The sequence below is a fragment of the Rhodotorula graminis genome (assembly GCF_001329695.1).
Source record: "Rhodotorula graminis WP1 unplaced genomic scaffold RHOBAscaffold_7, whole genome shotgun sequence".
Lineage (NCBI taxonomy): Eukaryota > Fungi > Basidiomycota > Microbotryomycetes > Sporidiobolales > Sporidiobolaceae > Rhodotorula > Rhodotorula graminis.
The window spans coordinates 1,299,233-1,314,352 of record NW_017264934.1 but is presented as its reverse complement, the minus strand read 5'-3'; the positions used below and the strand labels follow the sequence as shown (position 1 = coordinate 1,314,352).

The following is a 15,120-nucleotide window of genomic DNA, read 5'->3' as shown; positions in this document are numbered from 1 at the left end:
GCCTCGAGCGGCTCAGCTTCGACCTCTAATGGGCCGTGCGAGGCTCGCTGCTTGCCCCGAGACCCGCCACTACTGCCCTCAGCCTGGCTGCGGCAAGTCGTTCACGCGTCAAGGTGCGTCCTCGCTTCGCCGCGGCTGTCACTGCAGCCTTTCCCTGACCTCCAAGCGTACATCGCAGACCATCTGAGGCGACACACAGCAAACCACGATCCTGGCCGAGCTCGGCACTGCCCCGATTGCGGCCGTGGCTTCGCGCGACCAGGTGCGCTCAGGTCGCCTTTTCCCTTCTCTCTCGCGCCGTGCTTCGCTCGAGCAGCCCTGACGGATCCCGATCGAACACAGACGTACTCGCTGCGCATGTCCGCAAGCACGAGCAGGACGCAGCCACGTCGAGTCGACCGACAGCTCCCCTCGTTGATCCGGGTCTTTCTGCGACCGGCCTCGTCCGCGACGATGTCGAGCCGCCTTCCTGTACCGCCAGCGCCGTCAAACATGTCGACGCGCAAGACCTCGCGGTCGACGACCTCGATGCGCTGTACGCCTGGCTCGTGAGCGGCTCGTCTGGCTTCGCGCCGCCAGTCGAAGGGCTCGACGACGCCGTTTTCGACGGTAACTTACCTGTCGAGAGCTCCGGACCCACCTGTCGGGTCGACTACGTCCTTCCAGAGCCGCCGCCTTCAGTCGCTCCGTCGCCGACCCGCGGTTACGCCATCGACGAGGTCTTGCGCTCGCGCCTCCTCGCCTTCCTCTTTGTGCGTTTCCCTCTCTCTCCCCTTCTCCCATGTCCGACCCTGACAGTCCTCGTCCCACAGGCCCTTCCTGAGCTCGCCACGTCCACATACTTTGCCTGCGACGCCCTCTCGACCTTTCTCGAGCAGTACTGGGCGAGCTGTGCTCCGACTTTTCCCGTCTTGCATGGACCGACATTCGACCCGTACGCGTCGGCAGGCCTCATTACTACACTCGTCGTCGTCGGCATGTGTGTGTCCGTCGACAAGGCCGCGTACGACCTGGGCGCGAGCATTTTCGGCAAGATGCGGCCGCTTCTTCTGCTCGTGCGTCCCTGTCGCCTCTCCTCTCTCTTCTCGCCGAGGACTTACTCGTCAAAGAGACTCTACAGCACGAGGTCTCGGGCCCGGAGGTGCCGCTCGAGACGTTCCAGGCGCTCGTCATCCTCGGCCAAGCCGGCCAGATGCTCTTCGACAGCCGCGAGCACGCCCTGTCGTACTCTGCGGCGGCTCACGACTTTGGCGTCAGCCGCAGCATGGACATCTGGTACCCGCGATGGTACAAGCGCTTCGAGACGACCCTCGGCAACGACGAGGAGCGGTGGCGAGCGTGGGTCGCGAGCGAGTCATGGTCTCGACTCTGCTACGCCATCATGCTGCGAGATGTGCGTCGCCAGTTTTCTCTCTGTATCTCTTTCGACGTCGCGAGAGGGTGACTGACCCAGTCGAGCGCCCTCGCAGATCCAGCTCTCGTCCATCTTTGGCCACCTTCCCGTTCGCGCCCTCTCGATGCTCATCATTCGCCTTCGCACGCCGGCGAGTGACGCCCTGTGGACCGCCCCGTCGGCAGAAGCATGGCAGAAGCAGCGGTCGCCGTCGTCCGCGCCGTTCTGCCAGGTCTTCAAGGACGTCCTCGCTGCGCCGTCGTCGTCCTCGAGCAGCTCGCCGCCGCCGAGTCACGAGCACCTGAACCCGTTCGCGCTCTCTACGGTCCTCCATGGCGTCATGTCGCTCGCCTGGGACGTCAAGTGGCGCGGCACGCTACGCGCCGACGCGCTCGCGCCGCTGCACAAGACGCTCAACTGGCGCGGGTCGCTGCAGAGCGCGTACGGCCGGCTCGAGCGCGAGGTCGACGACGCGCTCGACAGCGAGGCGCTCACGTCGTCGGAGCGCACGATGAGCCTCTCGTCGCTCGACCTCCTGTTTGTCGCCAAGCTTGACCTCGTCGCCGACCTGTGCGCTTTGACCTTCTCGAGTCGAGGTCTCGCCTTCTCTGTCGGCATTTCGTCCTGACGCACCTCCTTGGCCCCTCGCACGCAGTACCTCGATGCTCACGTTCGCCGGCGTCATGCGCATCGGCTCGAGGAATGTCGGACCGGACGACTTTGCGCTCGCGAGCCGCTCGATCCGCAAGTGGGTCTCGAGCGAGGACGCCGTCGAGGCCGCAGGTCTCGCTGCGACCTACCTGCGCCGACGTTTGACTGTGCGTCTTTCTAATCTCTCGGGCGGTCGAAGAGAGCCGTCGCCTGACGCACTCGCTCCACAGGTGACCGACCTCGAGCAGGGCTGGACCTTCGCAAAAGGAGCGTGGGCGCCCTGGTCGTTCTATCTCGCTACGGTGCGCCCCTCTTTCTCTTTCATACACTCGCAGTCGATTGAGCGTCGAGCTCATCGAGCTCTCGCCGGCGCAGCTCACAATCTGGACCTTCACCTCCCTGCGGCGTCTTCGCGAGCCGCCAGCTTTCGCTCCTTCCCTGTCCTTCGTTCGTCCGCTTTTCTCTCTCTCTCGAGCCTCAATCCTCTCTGGGAATCAAGCTGAGGGCGAACCGTCGCGGCGCGCAGCTTCCCTTCCCTCTCCTCGCCGACTTTCCCGCCTCGTGGCGAACCGACGACGTCCCGCCTTTCCTGCAGGCGATGGCGACGCTCTTGTGCGAGCAACGATGGGGCCTCGGTGCGTCCTCTCTCTCTATCTTTCCGGGCGAGCGGCGCAAAGGAGAAAGAGCTCACGCTCGGACCCCTCTGATCGTCGTCGCAGGCAAAGAGGCCGGCGCGGTCCTGCAGAGCTTGGTCGAGAGGCGGGTTTCGAGCGTATTGTAAAGCAGACACGAGCAGCTGTCGAGTTCGGCACGACGCAGAGGAGCGAGGACGAGCGAGAGAGAGAGCGAGCGAGCAAGTCCTCCTTCTCGGCGAACGAGACGGACGAGGCGATAGAGAAGAACGTCCGTTGCACCGATTGCGCTGTACACACGCCGCCTCGAGAGCCCTCGTCATCGCCGTCTCGAGAGCTCGTCCCGTCCCGCTCACCTCGCCTTGCCGTGGTACTGCCCCTCGAGCTCGCGGTCGAGCTCCATGCCAGGCACCTCCTCGACGGGGCCCTCCTCGCCCGCATGCTGCGGCACGCGGCCGTACGCCGCGCCGTAGCCCTCGTGCGCGTGGGCGCCGAGCGCGTCGCGCGCCGGGATCGGCGGCGGCGCCGGGAGAGAGTCTTGCCGCCGAGGGGGAGGCGGCGCCGGACGCATCTGCGGGCGGACCTGCCAGGGCGTGCGGGACGAGGCTGAGTCGTCTCGAGGACAGGAAGAAGAGAGCGACAGTCCGCGACGAGAAAGAGAGACGAGAGGGACGGACCATGCGGCGAAACTCCTCGACCTCCTGGACGATGAGGGCCCTCATGCCCTCGATCGTGTCCTCGCTCTCGAACCCAAAGTCGAACCGGGTCGGGCACGTCGGCTCGTCGGCGGGCTCGTGCCACACCGAGAGGTACGGGTGCAGGAGCGCGTCCTCGCACGAGATGCGCTCGTGCGGGTCGAACGCGAGCAGCTTGGCGACGAGGTCGAGCGCGAGCGGGTTGGCCTGCGGGAACAGCGACACAAAAGGAACGCCCGGCTTGTAGGGGAGAGAGCGGATGTAGTCTTGCGCCTGCAGGGTCCGCAAGACGGGTCAGTTTCGAGGGTTCTTGAAACAGTGGGAGAAAGGGAAGGCCGGACGCACCCGAGGCGAGCCGACCCGTCGCAGCGTCGCGTCGCTCGGCGTGCCGAGGAAGTGCAGGACGATGTTGAGCTGGTCGATGTAGTCCTTGCCCTTGAAGATCGGGCGACCGCCGAGGAGCTCGGCGAGGACGCACCCGACCGACCAGATGTCGACTGCGAGGGAGAGTCGCCGGGTCAATCTCGCGTCCTCGGCAGCCAGGACAGGCTACATGCCGACACGGCGTTTCGTGCGAGCGCGCAAGCCAATGACGAGACCGCCGAGGGAGGGAGAGAGAGACAGGGCCGACTCACTCGCCGTCGTGTAGTTGGCAAAGCTGAGCATGATCTCGGGCGCGCGGTACCACCTCGTAGCGACGTACTCGGTCATGAAGCCCTGCTGGTTGTTCTGGCCGTCGGTCGCCGCCTGGTCGAACCCTCGCGCGAGGCCAAAGTCGCAGATCTTGAGCTCGCAGTCGGCGTTGACCTGAGGGCGCACACGCCGGCGAGAGAGGGAGGCGTCAGGGTGCTGCGCGCTCGAGCACAGAGGAGAAGGACGAGGGCGCACGAGGAGGTTGCCCGGCTTGAGGTCGCGGTGGAGGACGTGCGCCGAGTGGATGTACTGCGGTCGGAGCCCTCGAGGTCAGTGCCCCGGTCGCAGGATCGGGGAACGAGAGCTGGGCGCACCTTCAAGCCGCAGAGGGTCTGGTAGATGAAGCTCTGGAAGTGTGCGTCGGACAGCGGCTGGCCCGAGCGGATCTGCGGCGCGACAAGGGGCGGGTCAGCTCTCGTGGTCGTCGAGACCGAGAGAGTGAAAGGGGGACGCACGATGGCGTGCAGGTCGGCTTCCATGCACTCCTCGTACAAGTACACCGAGTCGAAGTTGACCGGGTCGACGAGGTCGAGGTCGTACAGGCAGGTGATCTGGAAGGGGGGAGGAGGAGTCAGCCTCGCTTCTGCTGCAAGAGCAGCGCCGAGCGACGCTGTGCCACAGACGAAGAGGGCGCGACGCACGTTCTTGTGACCGCGGAAGTGGTGCAGGAGCCTGCGCCGTGAGGGAGAGAGGTGAGCGCGACTCGGGACGAGGGGGGGGCGGTGCACGGCCGAGAGAGGGACGCACTTGAGCTCGCGCAGGGCGCGCTTGGTGAGAATCTTCTTCTGGAACACCTTGGTGACCTGTCGAGGGCAATGGCGGGCAGGGTGAGCGCAATCCTGGGTTCGGGGAGGGAGCGTGGGACGAGGGAGGGAGCGAGTGGGGGAGGACGAGGGACGGACCTTCTTGATGGCGACCTGGTCGCCGCTGACCTTGTTGCGGGCCGAGCACACGACGCCATAGGCTCCTGTAGGGAGAGCACACCGGCACAGGCGGGCCTAGAGGTGAGCGCACACTCCTCGCGGCCTCGGTCGTCACCACCTCGAGAGAGAGGCGAGCTCACCCTGGCCGAGCTCCTTGACAAAGTCGTACGTCTCGTCGACGAGGAAGGGCTCGCTCAGGACGGGGAACGCATGGCGCGGAATGTTGTGGATCGGGTCCATTGGTCGTCGTTGACGAAGTGGTCGAAGGAGCGAGCGGGCGATGAGGAGGAGGACGAGGCGAGGGCGCGGGGCGGGCTGCGGCTTGGGCTCGGGGCGGTGCTGCTACTGCCTGGTGCGAGGCTCTGGCGCGCGCTGCTGCAGTACGACGCGAGGTGGACGAGGAGAAGAGTCCAAGCCGGGCGCGCCTCCCCTCGGCACCTCGCTACACAGCGGAGAAGCCGCTTCCTCCGAATCGCGCTTTCGAGCCCTGCGACCGCGTGCAGCAGCTTCTCGAGTCGCTCACGAAAGCTGTCGAGAGGTGGCGGCTCGCACGCCCGACGAGAGGGCGCCGTCGAGGAAGCGCTCGCGCCCTTCTTCCGGCTCACTCGCTCGTCTCTCGCTCTCGCGCCTGCATTGCGCACAGCAGCCGAGACACGGCTCGACACGACTCTCGCGCCGACGACGCAGACTCGCTCGTTCGGTGAACGCCGTCATTCCAGCTCCAGCAACCAACACGAGCCAACCCTCCGGCAGTCCAAGCCCACGCTGCCGCCCCCTCGTCCTCGTTCCACCTCGGGTGCCCCACAGCGGCGACGACTCCAGCTCACTAACTGCCGCGACGAGACGAGGATGGGGCGGGGAGGAAGGGGAGGGAAGGGGAGCGAGCATAGGCTCGGGTGCGCAGGGTCGGCGAGTGCGGGCGACTTTATGCCGACTTCTTGGCCTTGGCAGCGGCGGCCTGTGCGGTACGAGGTGTGTCAGTGCCTAGGCTCCTTCAGACAGAGCCTGCCGGCCGCACAGAAGTGCGACCGATTGCGCAGTACGAGAGCGGGGGACGCACCTGGACGAGGCGCCTGCGCTGCTTCTTGAGGAGCATGACCTCGAAGCGCTCAAAGTCGGACGTGTTGCGCCTCTTCTGCTGCGCGGCGCGCTTCTGGGCCCACGCGCTCTTGTTCCACTTGGCCTCGACGTCGGACGCGTCCCAGACCTTCTTGACGACGGTCGTGCCCGCCGCACGGGGGAGCTTCTTCAGGACGTAGGGCGTCAGGACGAGGCGGCGGTAGGTGAACGACTGGCGGGTGACGCCGGTCGACGGGCCCTCGATGAGCGCCTGTGCGAGGAGGACGCGAGGTGGACGGGGCGAGGTGGGGCGGTTGGTCGGTCGGTCGTTCACGAGGGGGCGCAGCAGGCAGCGCGAGGTGTGCAGGACGAGGTCGGGCAGGTAATAGCGGCGACAGGGGAAGGTGCAGGGTCGGGTGCGAGGGCGAGGTCGAGGTTGGCGGACGAGGGTGGGTGGACGGGGGAGAGGACGACTCGGTCAGTGCGCGCTCTCGAGTGTGACAGGGCCAAGGGGGGAGGGCAGGGGACGCACGCGGTTGTGGTCGATGATCTCGACGATGGTCGCGAGCTTGCCAGCGTCGGGACCGTCGTTGACGAGGACGACACGGCCAACCTCGACAAAACGCTTGAAGGTAGTGTCGGCAGACATGGCTGAGCGGGGCGGATGCGAGAGTGGCGGAGGTGAGAGGGGAGGGGAAGGGGGAGAAAGCGAGTCAGCTAGTCTGCTTTGCGGGTGCGAGGTTGGCGGGGACGAGTTGCTGGTGGTGTGGTCGCAAGGGAGGTGGGAGCAAGTCGCCCTCGGCCCGCCGTTCCCCTCGCTCTGCGGGCCTGGTTCTGCCTCCGACCTGCTCCTCCTGCCGCAACAAAGGTTCGTAGGCCCACCAGGGGCCGGCTGGCGAGGTGCGAGGGCGAGTCGAGGTCGGGGGCAGGGTTTGACGGCGAGGTTGGCGGGCGAGAGGTGGCTCGCTCGACTCGGGTTGGCGCAGCGCTCGTGTCGGGTGGGCGTGTCGGGTGCAGGGCTCAAAGCTCGAGCGCTCAGAGGGCTGGCTCACCTGTGGAGATGGCGACGCGGGAGACACGGGCGGAGAGGAACCAGCGGCTCTCGCTCGTCCAGGCTCGACTTTCGCCCGCCTCGTCCTCTCACCTCTCGCCGCACCCAGGCGGCCGCCTGCCAGCTCCCTGAGCCACGCCTGCCGGACTGCCGTGCCATTCTGCCTTGCTGCAGCAGTGCGCCGCCTCGTCGCGACCTCGTCCGCTGTCGCCTCGTCCTCCCCCGCTCTCGCCTCTCGCACACCTCGATCACGCTGCTGCACCGCGCTCGAGCGAGCTACTCGCTTCAGTGGCGACCTGTCGCAGGCCCACAGACTCGAGCGCGCCAGTAGCGATCCGCTCCCTGCGCAACTCGTGCTGCTCCTCGCCCGTTCGCCTCGAACCCGCTTTCCCTGGCTCTCGAGGTGCACATCCTGCTGCCCGGCGGCTGCTCTGCAGCAGTCGAGACTGTGAGGCCTGCCCTGCGCCATGTGGCGAGAGCCAGCTCGACCGTCAGAGGCGTCGCTGCCGACTGCTTCCCAGCTGCCTTCCCAGCTCTCGAGCCGCGCCACCGTGGCTATGCGCTCGCGCTCTGCTCTCTAGCTAGCTCTCTGCTCGCCAGCCTCTCAGCAGCTCTCTCGCTCGCTCGAGAGTGGGCACAAAATACTGCTTTGAGAAGAGGACCTCGCTCGGCGAGGAGAAATACAGCCCTGCTGCGGCCGCTCGAAGAGACGACCCGAGAACGGCCCAGGACCCGCACGCGCGTCTCGGCGTACGCGCTCAGCAGACGTACCGGAACGCCAAATTCTCACTGTGGCGGCGGCGGCGAGAGAGAGTGAGCTCGTGCGCCTTCTCAAGCCGGACCTCGCCTTCTCAAGCGAGACCTCGCCGAGGAAAGGGAATGAGAGAGAGAGCGAGGCGCACCGGTCCGTCAAGTCGAGCTCGTCGGCGTCCTGGCCCTGCTGCTGCTGCCCGCTCGCACCCTTGCCCTCGCTCTCGAGCGCGAGCGCGTCGCGGCGGCGGTTCTCGCGTACGTTGAGGAACCAGATGAGGGCGAGGTCGACGATGCCGAACGCGATGACGCCCGTAAAGGTGGCGAGGGCCGGGCCGTAGCGCGGTGCGTCCTGCGCGCGGAACGTCTGCGGACCTGTTGCGCGCGACGAGAGAAGAGGGAGGGGGGATGCGTCAGGGCGGTTCGACGAGGTGCGAGGGGGATCGAGCGCGAGGGAAAGGGTCGCTGGACGTACCAATGAGGTTGCCGACGGCGTACGCGATGAAGAACATGGCCGAGGTCGTCGTTTTCTTTGAGCTCCCGCTCACGTTTGAGCTGATGAGCGAGAGGATCACGATAAAGCCGACGGTCGCCACGAGTGACCTGCAGGGCAGTTCCCGAGCGTCAGTGAGATTCTCGAGGAGTGAGGAGGAGGAGAGAGGACGAACAAGTAGTAGCCGATCAGGCGGCCGACCTGGACGCTCGTCGGGAGGAGCCAGATGAGGAGGACGCCGAGCAGGCCGATGCTGAGGCCGACAATGCCGAACAAGAGGCGCTTCTTGAAGCGGTCGCCGAGGTACATGAGGCTGATGACGCCGATGAACAGGACGGCGCCGCCGGGTGCCGACAAGAGGAGCGAGTCGAGGCCGTTGAACCCGAGCGCCTTGATGAGGATGCTGAAAAATGAGGTGATCGCTCCGTTGAACACGTTGACGGCGAGGGCGTACAGGCAGTACAGCCACGTGAGCGGGTCGCGGAGCGCCTCCTTGACCTGGTACCACTTATGAACCTTTGAGCCGACGCCCGTCTGGTTGCTCTTGATGCGGCGCACGGCGACGAGGCGGTCCTCGTGCGACAGGAAGCGCGCCGAGCGCACCGTGTCGGGCAGGAAGAAGAGGACGGCGAGGCCGAGCACGACCGTGAGGCCGCCGAGGAGGATGAACAGGATCTGCCATCCCGGGATCGTAAAGTCGCCCGCCAGATCGTGCTTGGCGAGGCCGTAGGCGAGGAACGAGCCGAGCGCGTTGGCGACCGCGTTCTGGGCGAACCAGATGCCCGTGCGCGAACCCTGCTCCTTCTTGAGGTACCACATCGAGGTCACGAGGGCGAACGACGGGCTGACGCAGGACTCGAACAGGCCGAGGAAGCTGTTGCCCAGGGTCGAGAGAGTGTGTCAGTACGTCAGAGAGAGACGGCGACGGGGAGAGACGGCGACGGGGAGAGACGGCGACGGGGAGAGACGGCGACGGGGAGAGACGCAGCGGGACGCACAAGCGAACGACCATGAGGCCCTTGAAGTCGGTCGTGACGGCCGTGCACGCGAGGACGACGCCCCACACGATGATGTTGGCGGCCGTGTACTTGGCGAGCGGGAGCCGCTGCAGGAGCCAGTTGGTCGGCCATTGCCCGACGAGGTATCCGATGCTGCACGAGGGCGACTGGGTCAGTCTCTACTCGAGCGCGCAAGGACCGAGAGAGCGTGGACGCACTAGAATATCGACGAAAGTAAGGAGAACTCGCTGAGCGACAGGTTGTTGTCCTCGCGCAGGCCCATAATGGCGGCGTAACTGAGAGATGTCTTGTCGAGGAACTGGATGAGGTACACGGCGCACATGAGCGGCATGATGTGCAGGTCTGCGCGAGCGACGAGGGACGGTCAGTGTTCGCGCACGGCTCGAGGAGGACGACGACGAGGTCCAAGGCGAGGCGGGACGCACCGATCTTGCGCAGGATCCTGCGGTTCTCGCTCGCGGAGACGTCGGTGCTGGTAGCGTCGACGTTGGCTTGAGCAGCGCGCACGCCGGAAGAGGCGTCGTCCTTCTCGAGGTCGACCGTCTTGCCACCGGCCGAACTTGAGCGGTTGAGCGACATAGTATTGGGTCGAGATAGGTGGAGGAGGAGGGAGGAGGAGAAGGAGAGGACGACCCCGGTGGACGCGGAGGATACGGGCGCAAAGCGGGGGAGGCCAGTCACGAGATTGCCGTGGCCAGCATCGGCGGCAAAGCTTTGCCGCTCGTAGCGAGCATGAGTGGGGAGAGAAGAGGCGCGCTCGAGGCTGTCGTGCGGGCCGGGGTCGACTCCCTCGTACATCCGCACTTCCGAGAAGCGACGCAATCTGCTCGCACAGCGTCCAGCAGCAGCGCCGCATTCGCGCCATGGCAGCGCGCGACGCCCAGAGCCAGCAGCAGCCAACCCCCGACGTCGCTCCTGATGAAGCTCCGCAGCGGCAGCCCTCGACACGGCGCCGCCGAGCGCGATCCAGACGGGCGAGCGGCGTCTTTCGTACCGGTCACGCGGCGGCCACCTGTCGGCCGACGCGCCCTCGCCCCGCACGAGGCGCAGTCGCCCTCCTCCTCCTCCCCACCCTCTCCTCTCCTTCCTCCACTCCACCTCATCTTTCCTACCCGACCACGCCATGCCTCACGCCACCGAGACCGACCTCTCAGCCACCTTTGACGACTTTGTGCGCGACACCATCGCCCAACTCGACGTCGAGCTCCGCCAACTCAGCCTCGCCATCCGTGCGTCCGCCTCGTTCTCTCCTCTCGTGCGCTCCCAATGGACAGTCGCTGACCCACATCCGGTCTGCAGACGCCGATCCTGAACTCGCATGGGTCGAGCACCACGCGCACGACCTCTTGACGTCGTACATGGAGGGCCAACCCGGCTTCGTCGTCGAGCGCCAAGCGTACGGCCTTGCGACGGCGTGGTCGGCCAGCTTCACCTCGTCCGCCTCGGCAAAGTCCGACAAGGTCCCCGTCGTCGGCTTCAACAGCGAGATGGACGCGCTCAAGGGCCTCGGGCACGCGTGCGGCCACAACCTCATCGCCATCGCCGGCTGCGCGAGCGCCATCGCGACTGCCCGCGCCCTCGAGCACTTTGAGCTCCCCGGCCGCGTCGTCCTTCTCGGTACGCCGGCGGAAGAGGCCGGCGGCGGCAAGGTCGTCATGCTCGAGCGCGGCGCGTACGCCGGCTTCGACGCGTGCCTCATGGTGCACCCGGGCATGGGCAGCGCAGGCCAGCACGGCGCGGGCGTCATGACGTCGTTGACGAGGGTCAACTGTGTCGCGACGTTCACGGGCGCGCCTGCGCACGCCGGTGCGGCTCCGGAAAAGGGCATCAACGCGCTCGACGCGGCCGTCAGCGCCTACTCGGCCATCAACTCGCTGCGGCAGCAGCTCCCGAGCGACGTGCGCGTTCACGGCATCATCACTGGCGGCGAGGACATGTCGGTCAACGGTGCGTCCACCCTTTCGCTCGGGCCGCAGTCGCGCCCTCGCCGTCCTCCTCCCGCACGAGCCCCCCTCGACCCGTCCACTGACTCGTCGGCCTCGCGCACCCACAGTCATTCCGGCTCGTGCCGTCCTGCGCTACGGCATGCGCGCCCCGTCGGCCAAGGCCCTCGCCGCCGTCATCCCGCGCGTGCTCAACTGCTTCGCCGCCGGCGCCCTCTCGGCAGGGTGCACCCACACGGTCGACGGCCAGTACGCCTACCTCGACCTGCGCCCGTCGTCGTCGCTCTCGCGCCTCTTCAAGTCGGCCGCCTCGCGCTGCCTCGACCGGCCCGACGTCGACGGCGGCGAGTCGTACCAGATCACGGACGACTTTGCACTCGGCGGCAGCACCGACTTTGGCAACGTGACGTACGCGTGCCCGGCCCTGCACCCCATGTTCCTCCTGCCTGGCGTTCCTGCCGACGAGCACCCTCGTGCGTCGCCTCTCTCCCCTCTCGCCCGCTCCCCCTCGCCCCCTTTCCCTTCCCCCTCTCTCTCTTCCTCACTCCCTCTTCCTCTCGCCCTCGTTTTCTCTCCCTCGCCTCTCAATCAGTCGCTCGGACACTGACCTCCTTTCGCCCACAGACTCGAACACGTACGCCGACGCCGCCGCCCTCCCTTCTTCCCACGACGCGGCCCTGCGCGTCTCGACCGCCATCGCGCTCACCGCCCTCGAGGTCCTGCGCTCGTCCGACGTGCGCGAAGAGATGCGGCGCGAGTGGCTGAAGGACATGGCGGCGATCGGGGCCGAGGACGCGATGCGGGTCATCGACGAGGTGCTTCCGAGGTCGGGCGACGAGTCGGCAGGAGGAGACTGTGGGTGCTCGCACGACGGAAAGTAGAGCCTATCAGTCACTTGCAGTGTACATATTCTTTGGCGATGCTCTCTCGGTCTCTCTCGGTCCACGAAAGAGATAGAGAGCGCGACGAGGCTCGAGTTCCACTTTCGCCCCCCTTGCTCGCTCGCCGCAGCTACGCCATCCACCAGGCCCCGCCGAGCGCACCCTCGTCCACTCCTCCCAACTCGCCCGCGAGCCCTGCCGCGCCCCAAAAGTCGGGCATCTCGCCGAACCCTCCCCCAGCTCCTCCTGCTCCCGCCGCTCCACGCTCGTCGAGCTCTAGCTCGAGTGCGCCCGAGCCGACGACCGACGGCGTCAGGCCCGACACGAGCGGCGAGGTGCTCGAGCCGCCGTGCTCGAGGTCGAGGTCGAACACCGAGGTGTGGCCGATTGAGGGCGCGACGGGCGCCGAGTCGAGGGAGGGACCGTGCGCAAGATGCGGCGGCGGCGGGAGAGGCGGCAGGTCGGCGGCGTGAAAGACAGGGAGTGCTGCTGAAGGTGCTGGCGCGGCTGAAGGCGTCGGACCGGGTGCGGGTGCGGGAGCTGGTGGTGGTGCGGGTGCGAGAGGAGGAGGGAGGGGAAGCTCGAAGGGGGTCGTAGCCGGGGTGGCGAGCGAGGGCACGTCGAGTTCTGCGGGCGCTCAAGAGTCAGTACAGGCACGAGATACGACACGATGCTGAGGGTGACGGGCGCGAGATCTCGTAAAAGGGGAGGAGGAAGGAGGAGAGAGGGGACGAGCGACGCACCGAGAGCGGCGCACAGGGCCGCAAAGTTGGCCGCCGCCTGCGCCGCCGCAACGTCCCACCTGACACGCAGCTTGTCGACGAGCCACATGACCTTGGCCATGGCCTCCTCGGCCTCGACGCGGACGATCTCGCCGTGCCACAGGGCCTGGAGGACGGCGTGCCCGGCGCCGACGACACGCACGAGGACGGGCCACACGACGTTGTTGTACCGAGTCTGGCGGAACGTCTGCTCGTAGTGTCGCAGGAGGTGCATCGCCGAGCGCGAGAGGATCGAGAGCGACGAGGGGCCGAGGACGGGGTCGGTCGAGGAAGGCGCGCGGACGAGGAGGCGGAGAAAGTGGTAGCTGCGTCGAGAAGGGAGAGGGAGCATGAGTCATGGGGGTCTCGCTTCGCGCACGCTGTCGCAGAGGAAGAGGAGGGGACGCACTGGGTCTGAGTGAACCGGTTGGCCATGTTCTGGTAGTCGTCGGTCGAGCTGCCGAACTGCTTGAGGAACGCAAACAGCCTCGCGTCGTGTGCGAGGACGAACGGCGCGTCGGTGCGCGGCCTGGCCGGGTGGGCGTGCGCCTCGCGCAACAGGTCGGCCTCCTGCTTGACGAGCTGCGCCATGCCCGGCGCGACGATGCCGCCGCTGTCGGGCGCGTCGGTGAGGAGCGCCATGTCGACGTCGCGCAGGAACGGCGCGTGCCCCGTCAGGCCGGCGAGGTACGTGTCGTTCCACACGATCATGAACAGGATCGACGACGTGCTGTACTCGGCCGGGTACGCCTCGGCGGTCGCCTGCAGGGAGAGGAGGAGGACGAGGTCAGGACTCGAGCTTCGGGAGAGGCGAGGACGGCGAGACGCACCTGCTTGTGGAGGCCGAGCTCCTGGACGCCGTAGCAGAGCTTGGACATGACCTGGCGCGTCGTGCGGATCGAGGCGGTCGAGAGCGCGAGCAGGAGGAGGACGTTGAGCGCCTCGAGCGCGGTCGGGCTCGCCGGGATCTGGACCAGGTCGAGGGCGTGGCGAAAGTAGGCGACGTCGATGCGCGCCAGGGTCGGGTCGATCGGGACGGGGAGCGTGTCGTCTGTCGCTCGAAGCGTCGAGGCCTGGCGGAGGTAGCCCATGGCGTAGACGGCGTACAGGAGGGCGCGCTGGTCGGGCGTGACAGTGCTCGGGAGGTCACGCCGGCGCTGCTCGAGCTGGTACAGGCGGTCGGCCGACAGGGACGAGAACATGCCGAGGACCTCGCGGACGAACGTCTGGCACAGGGCGGCGAGGATCGGGTCCGAGACGGTCGGCAGGAGCGGGAGGGGCGTGTCGAGGGCGAGCGCAGGGTGCGTGTCGACGTCGGGGAGGTTGAGCGAGATCGGGGCTGCGCGGCGGCTAGAGTCAGCTCGACGTTGGGGAGCGTGGGCGCGAGCGAGGGAAGGGGCGGCACGACGACGTTGGGGAGCGTGGGCCTGAGCGAGGGGGAGCGCGAGGAGGAGGACTTACTGCCCGTCCTTTCCTCGTACTGGCGCTCCAAGCAAGCCTCGATCGTCCTCATGCCCTGCAGCGCTCCGTCGCCGTCTGCCGCACCGGTGCCGCTCGACTGGGCCAGCGAGAAGGGGCGGACGAGGCGCGCTCGGCGCATCGGCCGCGCCTTTGTGCGGTACGAACACGCGAGGCCGCCCGCCGCGACGCACTTTTTGCACGGCTGGTCGCCGTCGCAGCGAGTTCTGCGGGCTCGACAGGGCTCGCACGCCTTGGAGATGCGCTTGGTGACGGGGGCAGCCGAGGTCGAGGGCGAGCACGGCGAGAGATCCGGCGACATGCTGCGTGGCGTCGTGTTAGTTCTGGAGACCGGATGCGAGGACAAAAGACGCACCTGGTGATTCGAGACGCGCTGCCGAGCTTGATGAAGGGGCGGACCGCGGGACGAGGACGAGGAGGCTGCGGTCGCTGCTGGTGACGAGGTTGGAGGTGGGAGGTACGAGATAGCGCAGTTGCCACAGGACGAAGCACTTGCACGCTAGCAGGGCGGCGTGTAGCGGGTGTGAGGAGGAACCAGAGGTCGAGGTGGGGCCGGCTCATCTGTCTGGCTCTCGTCCTCACTGCCCTCGCCCCTGCTGCGTGCGCAAGACGTGCACAGCCGTCATCAGTACTACCAGCTACCTGCTGCCGCACCGACTCGTCGTTCAAGCAGCGCGTGAGCCCGCCTCCTCGTCAC

General features: G+C 67.1%; 6 protein-coding genes across 6 annotated transcripts; 2 read left to right on the top strand and 4 right to left on the bottom strand.

The window, feature by feature from the left end:
- Positions 1 to 28: 28 nt before the first annotated feature.
- RHOBADRAFT_53955 (uncharacterized protein) lies at positions 29 to 2,857 on the top strand (the record flags this gene model as incomplete). The annotated part of the gene is made up of 11 exons (XM_018417079.1): positions 29 to 113; positions 189 to 262; positions 343 to 359; positions 482 to 752; positions 813 to 1,055; positions 1,121 to 1,393; positions 1,470 to 1,963; positions 2,049 to 2,211; positions 2,275 to 2,346; positions 2,640 to 2,679; positions 2,764 to 2,857. The coding sequence occupies 11 exons, from the start codon at positions 29 to 31 to the stop codon at positions 2,823 to 2,825; spliced, it is 1,794 nt and encodes a 597-aa protein (XP_018271106.1). The 3' UTR covers positions 2,826 to 2,857.
- A 72-nt stretch (positions 2,858 to 2,929) lies between these two features.
- Positions 2,930 to 5,303, bottom strand: RHOBADRAFT_66532 (uncharacterized protein). Its single transcript, XM_018419003.1, has 11 exons — positions 5,128 to 5,303; positions 4,967 to 5,031; positions 4,812 to 4,867; positions 4,706 to 4,736; positions 4,520 to 4,615; positions 4,379 to 4,450; positions 4,260 to 4,313; positions 4,007 to 4,178; positions 3,717 to 3,868; positions 3,354 to 3,644; positions 2,930 to 3,259 (listed from the first exon to the last, which is right to left on the bottom strand). Exons 1-11 carry the CDS (start codon positions 5,225 to 5,227, stop codon positions 3,029 to 3,031), a joined length of 1,320 nt encoding a protein of 439 aa, XP_018271105.1. The 5' UTR covers positions 5,228 to 5,303; the 3' UTR covers positions 2,930 to 3,028.
- Positions 5,304 to 5,683: 380 nt separating this feature from the next.
- RHOBADRAFT_65140 (uncharacterized protein) lies at positions 5,684 to 7,128 on the bottom strand. The gene is made up of 4 exons (XM_018418650.1): positions 7,099 to 7,128; positions 6,579 to 6,697; positions 6,048 to 6,317; positions 5,684 to 5,945 (listed from the first exon to the last, which is right to left on the bottom strand). The coding sequence occupies exons 2-4, from the start codon at positions 6,693 to 6,695 to the stop codon at positions 5,913 to 5,915; spliced, it is 420 nt and encodes a 139-aa protein (XP_018271104.1). The 5' UTR covers positions 6,696 to 6,697; positions 7,099 to 7,128; the 3' UTR covers positions 5,684 to 5,912.
- Positions 7,129 to 7,728: 600 nt separating this feature from the next.
- On the bottom strand, positions 7,729 to 10,064 carry RHOBADRAFT_37054 (uncharacterized protein). Its single transcript, XM_018413404.1, has 7 exons — positions 9,785 to 10,064; positions 9,557 to 9,701; positions 9,339 to 9,491; positions 8,516 to 9,214; positions 8,323 to 8,450; positions 8,000 to 8,222; positions 7,729 to 7,886 (listed from the first exon to the last, which is right to left on the bottom strand). Exons 1-7 carry the CDS (start codon positions 9,936 to 9,938, stop codon positions 7,856 to 7,858), a joined length of 1,533 nt encoding a protein of 510 aa, XP_018271103.1. The 5' UTR covers positions 9,939 to 10,064; the 3' UTR covers positions 7,729 to 7,855.
- A 408-nt stretch (positions 10,065 to 10,472) lies between these two features.
- RHOBADRAFT_53952 (uncharacterized protein) lies at positions 10,473 to 12,229 on the top strand. Its single transcript, XM_018417078.1, has 4 exons — positions 10,473 to 10,588; positions 10,659 to 11,306; positions 11,413 to 11,775; positions 11,927 to 12,229. The coding sequence occupies exons 1-4, from the start codon at positions 10,483 to 10,485 to the stop codon at positions 12,181 to 12,183; spliced, it is 1,374 nt and encodes a 457-aa protein (XP_018271102.1). The 5' UTR covers positions 10,473 to 10,482; the 3' UTR covers positions 12,184 to 12,229.
- Positions 12,230 to 12,313: 84 nt separating this feature from the next.
- Positions 12,314 to 14,724, bottom strand: RHOBADRAFT_53951 (uncharacterized protein; the record flags this gene model as incomplete). The annotated part of the gene is made up of 5 exons (XM_018417077.1): positions 12,314 to 12,810; positions 12,927 to 13,270; positions 13,354 to 13,706; positions 13,775 to 14,283; positions 14,406 to 14,724. The coding sequence occupies 5 exons, from the start codon at positions 14,722 to 14,724 to the stop codon at positions 12,314 to 12,316; spliced, it is 2,022 nt and encodes a 673-aa protein (XP_018271101.1).
- Positions 14,725 to 15,120: the final 396 nt, after the last annotated feature.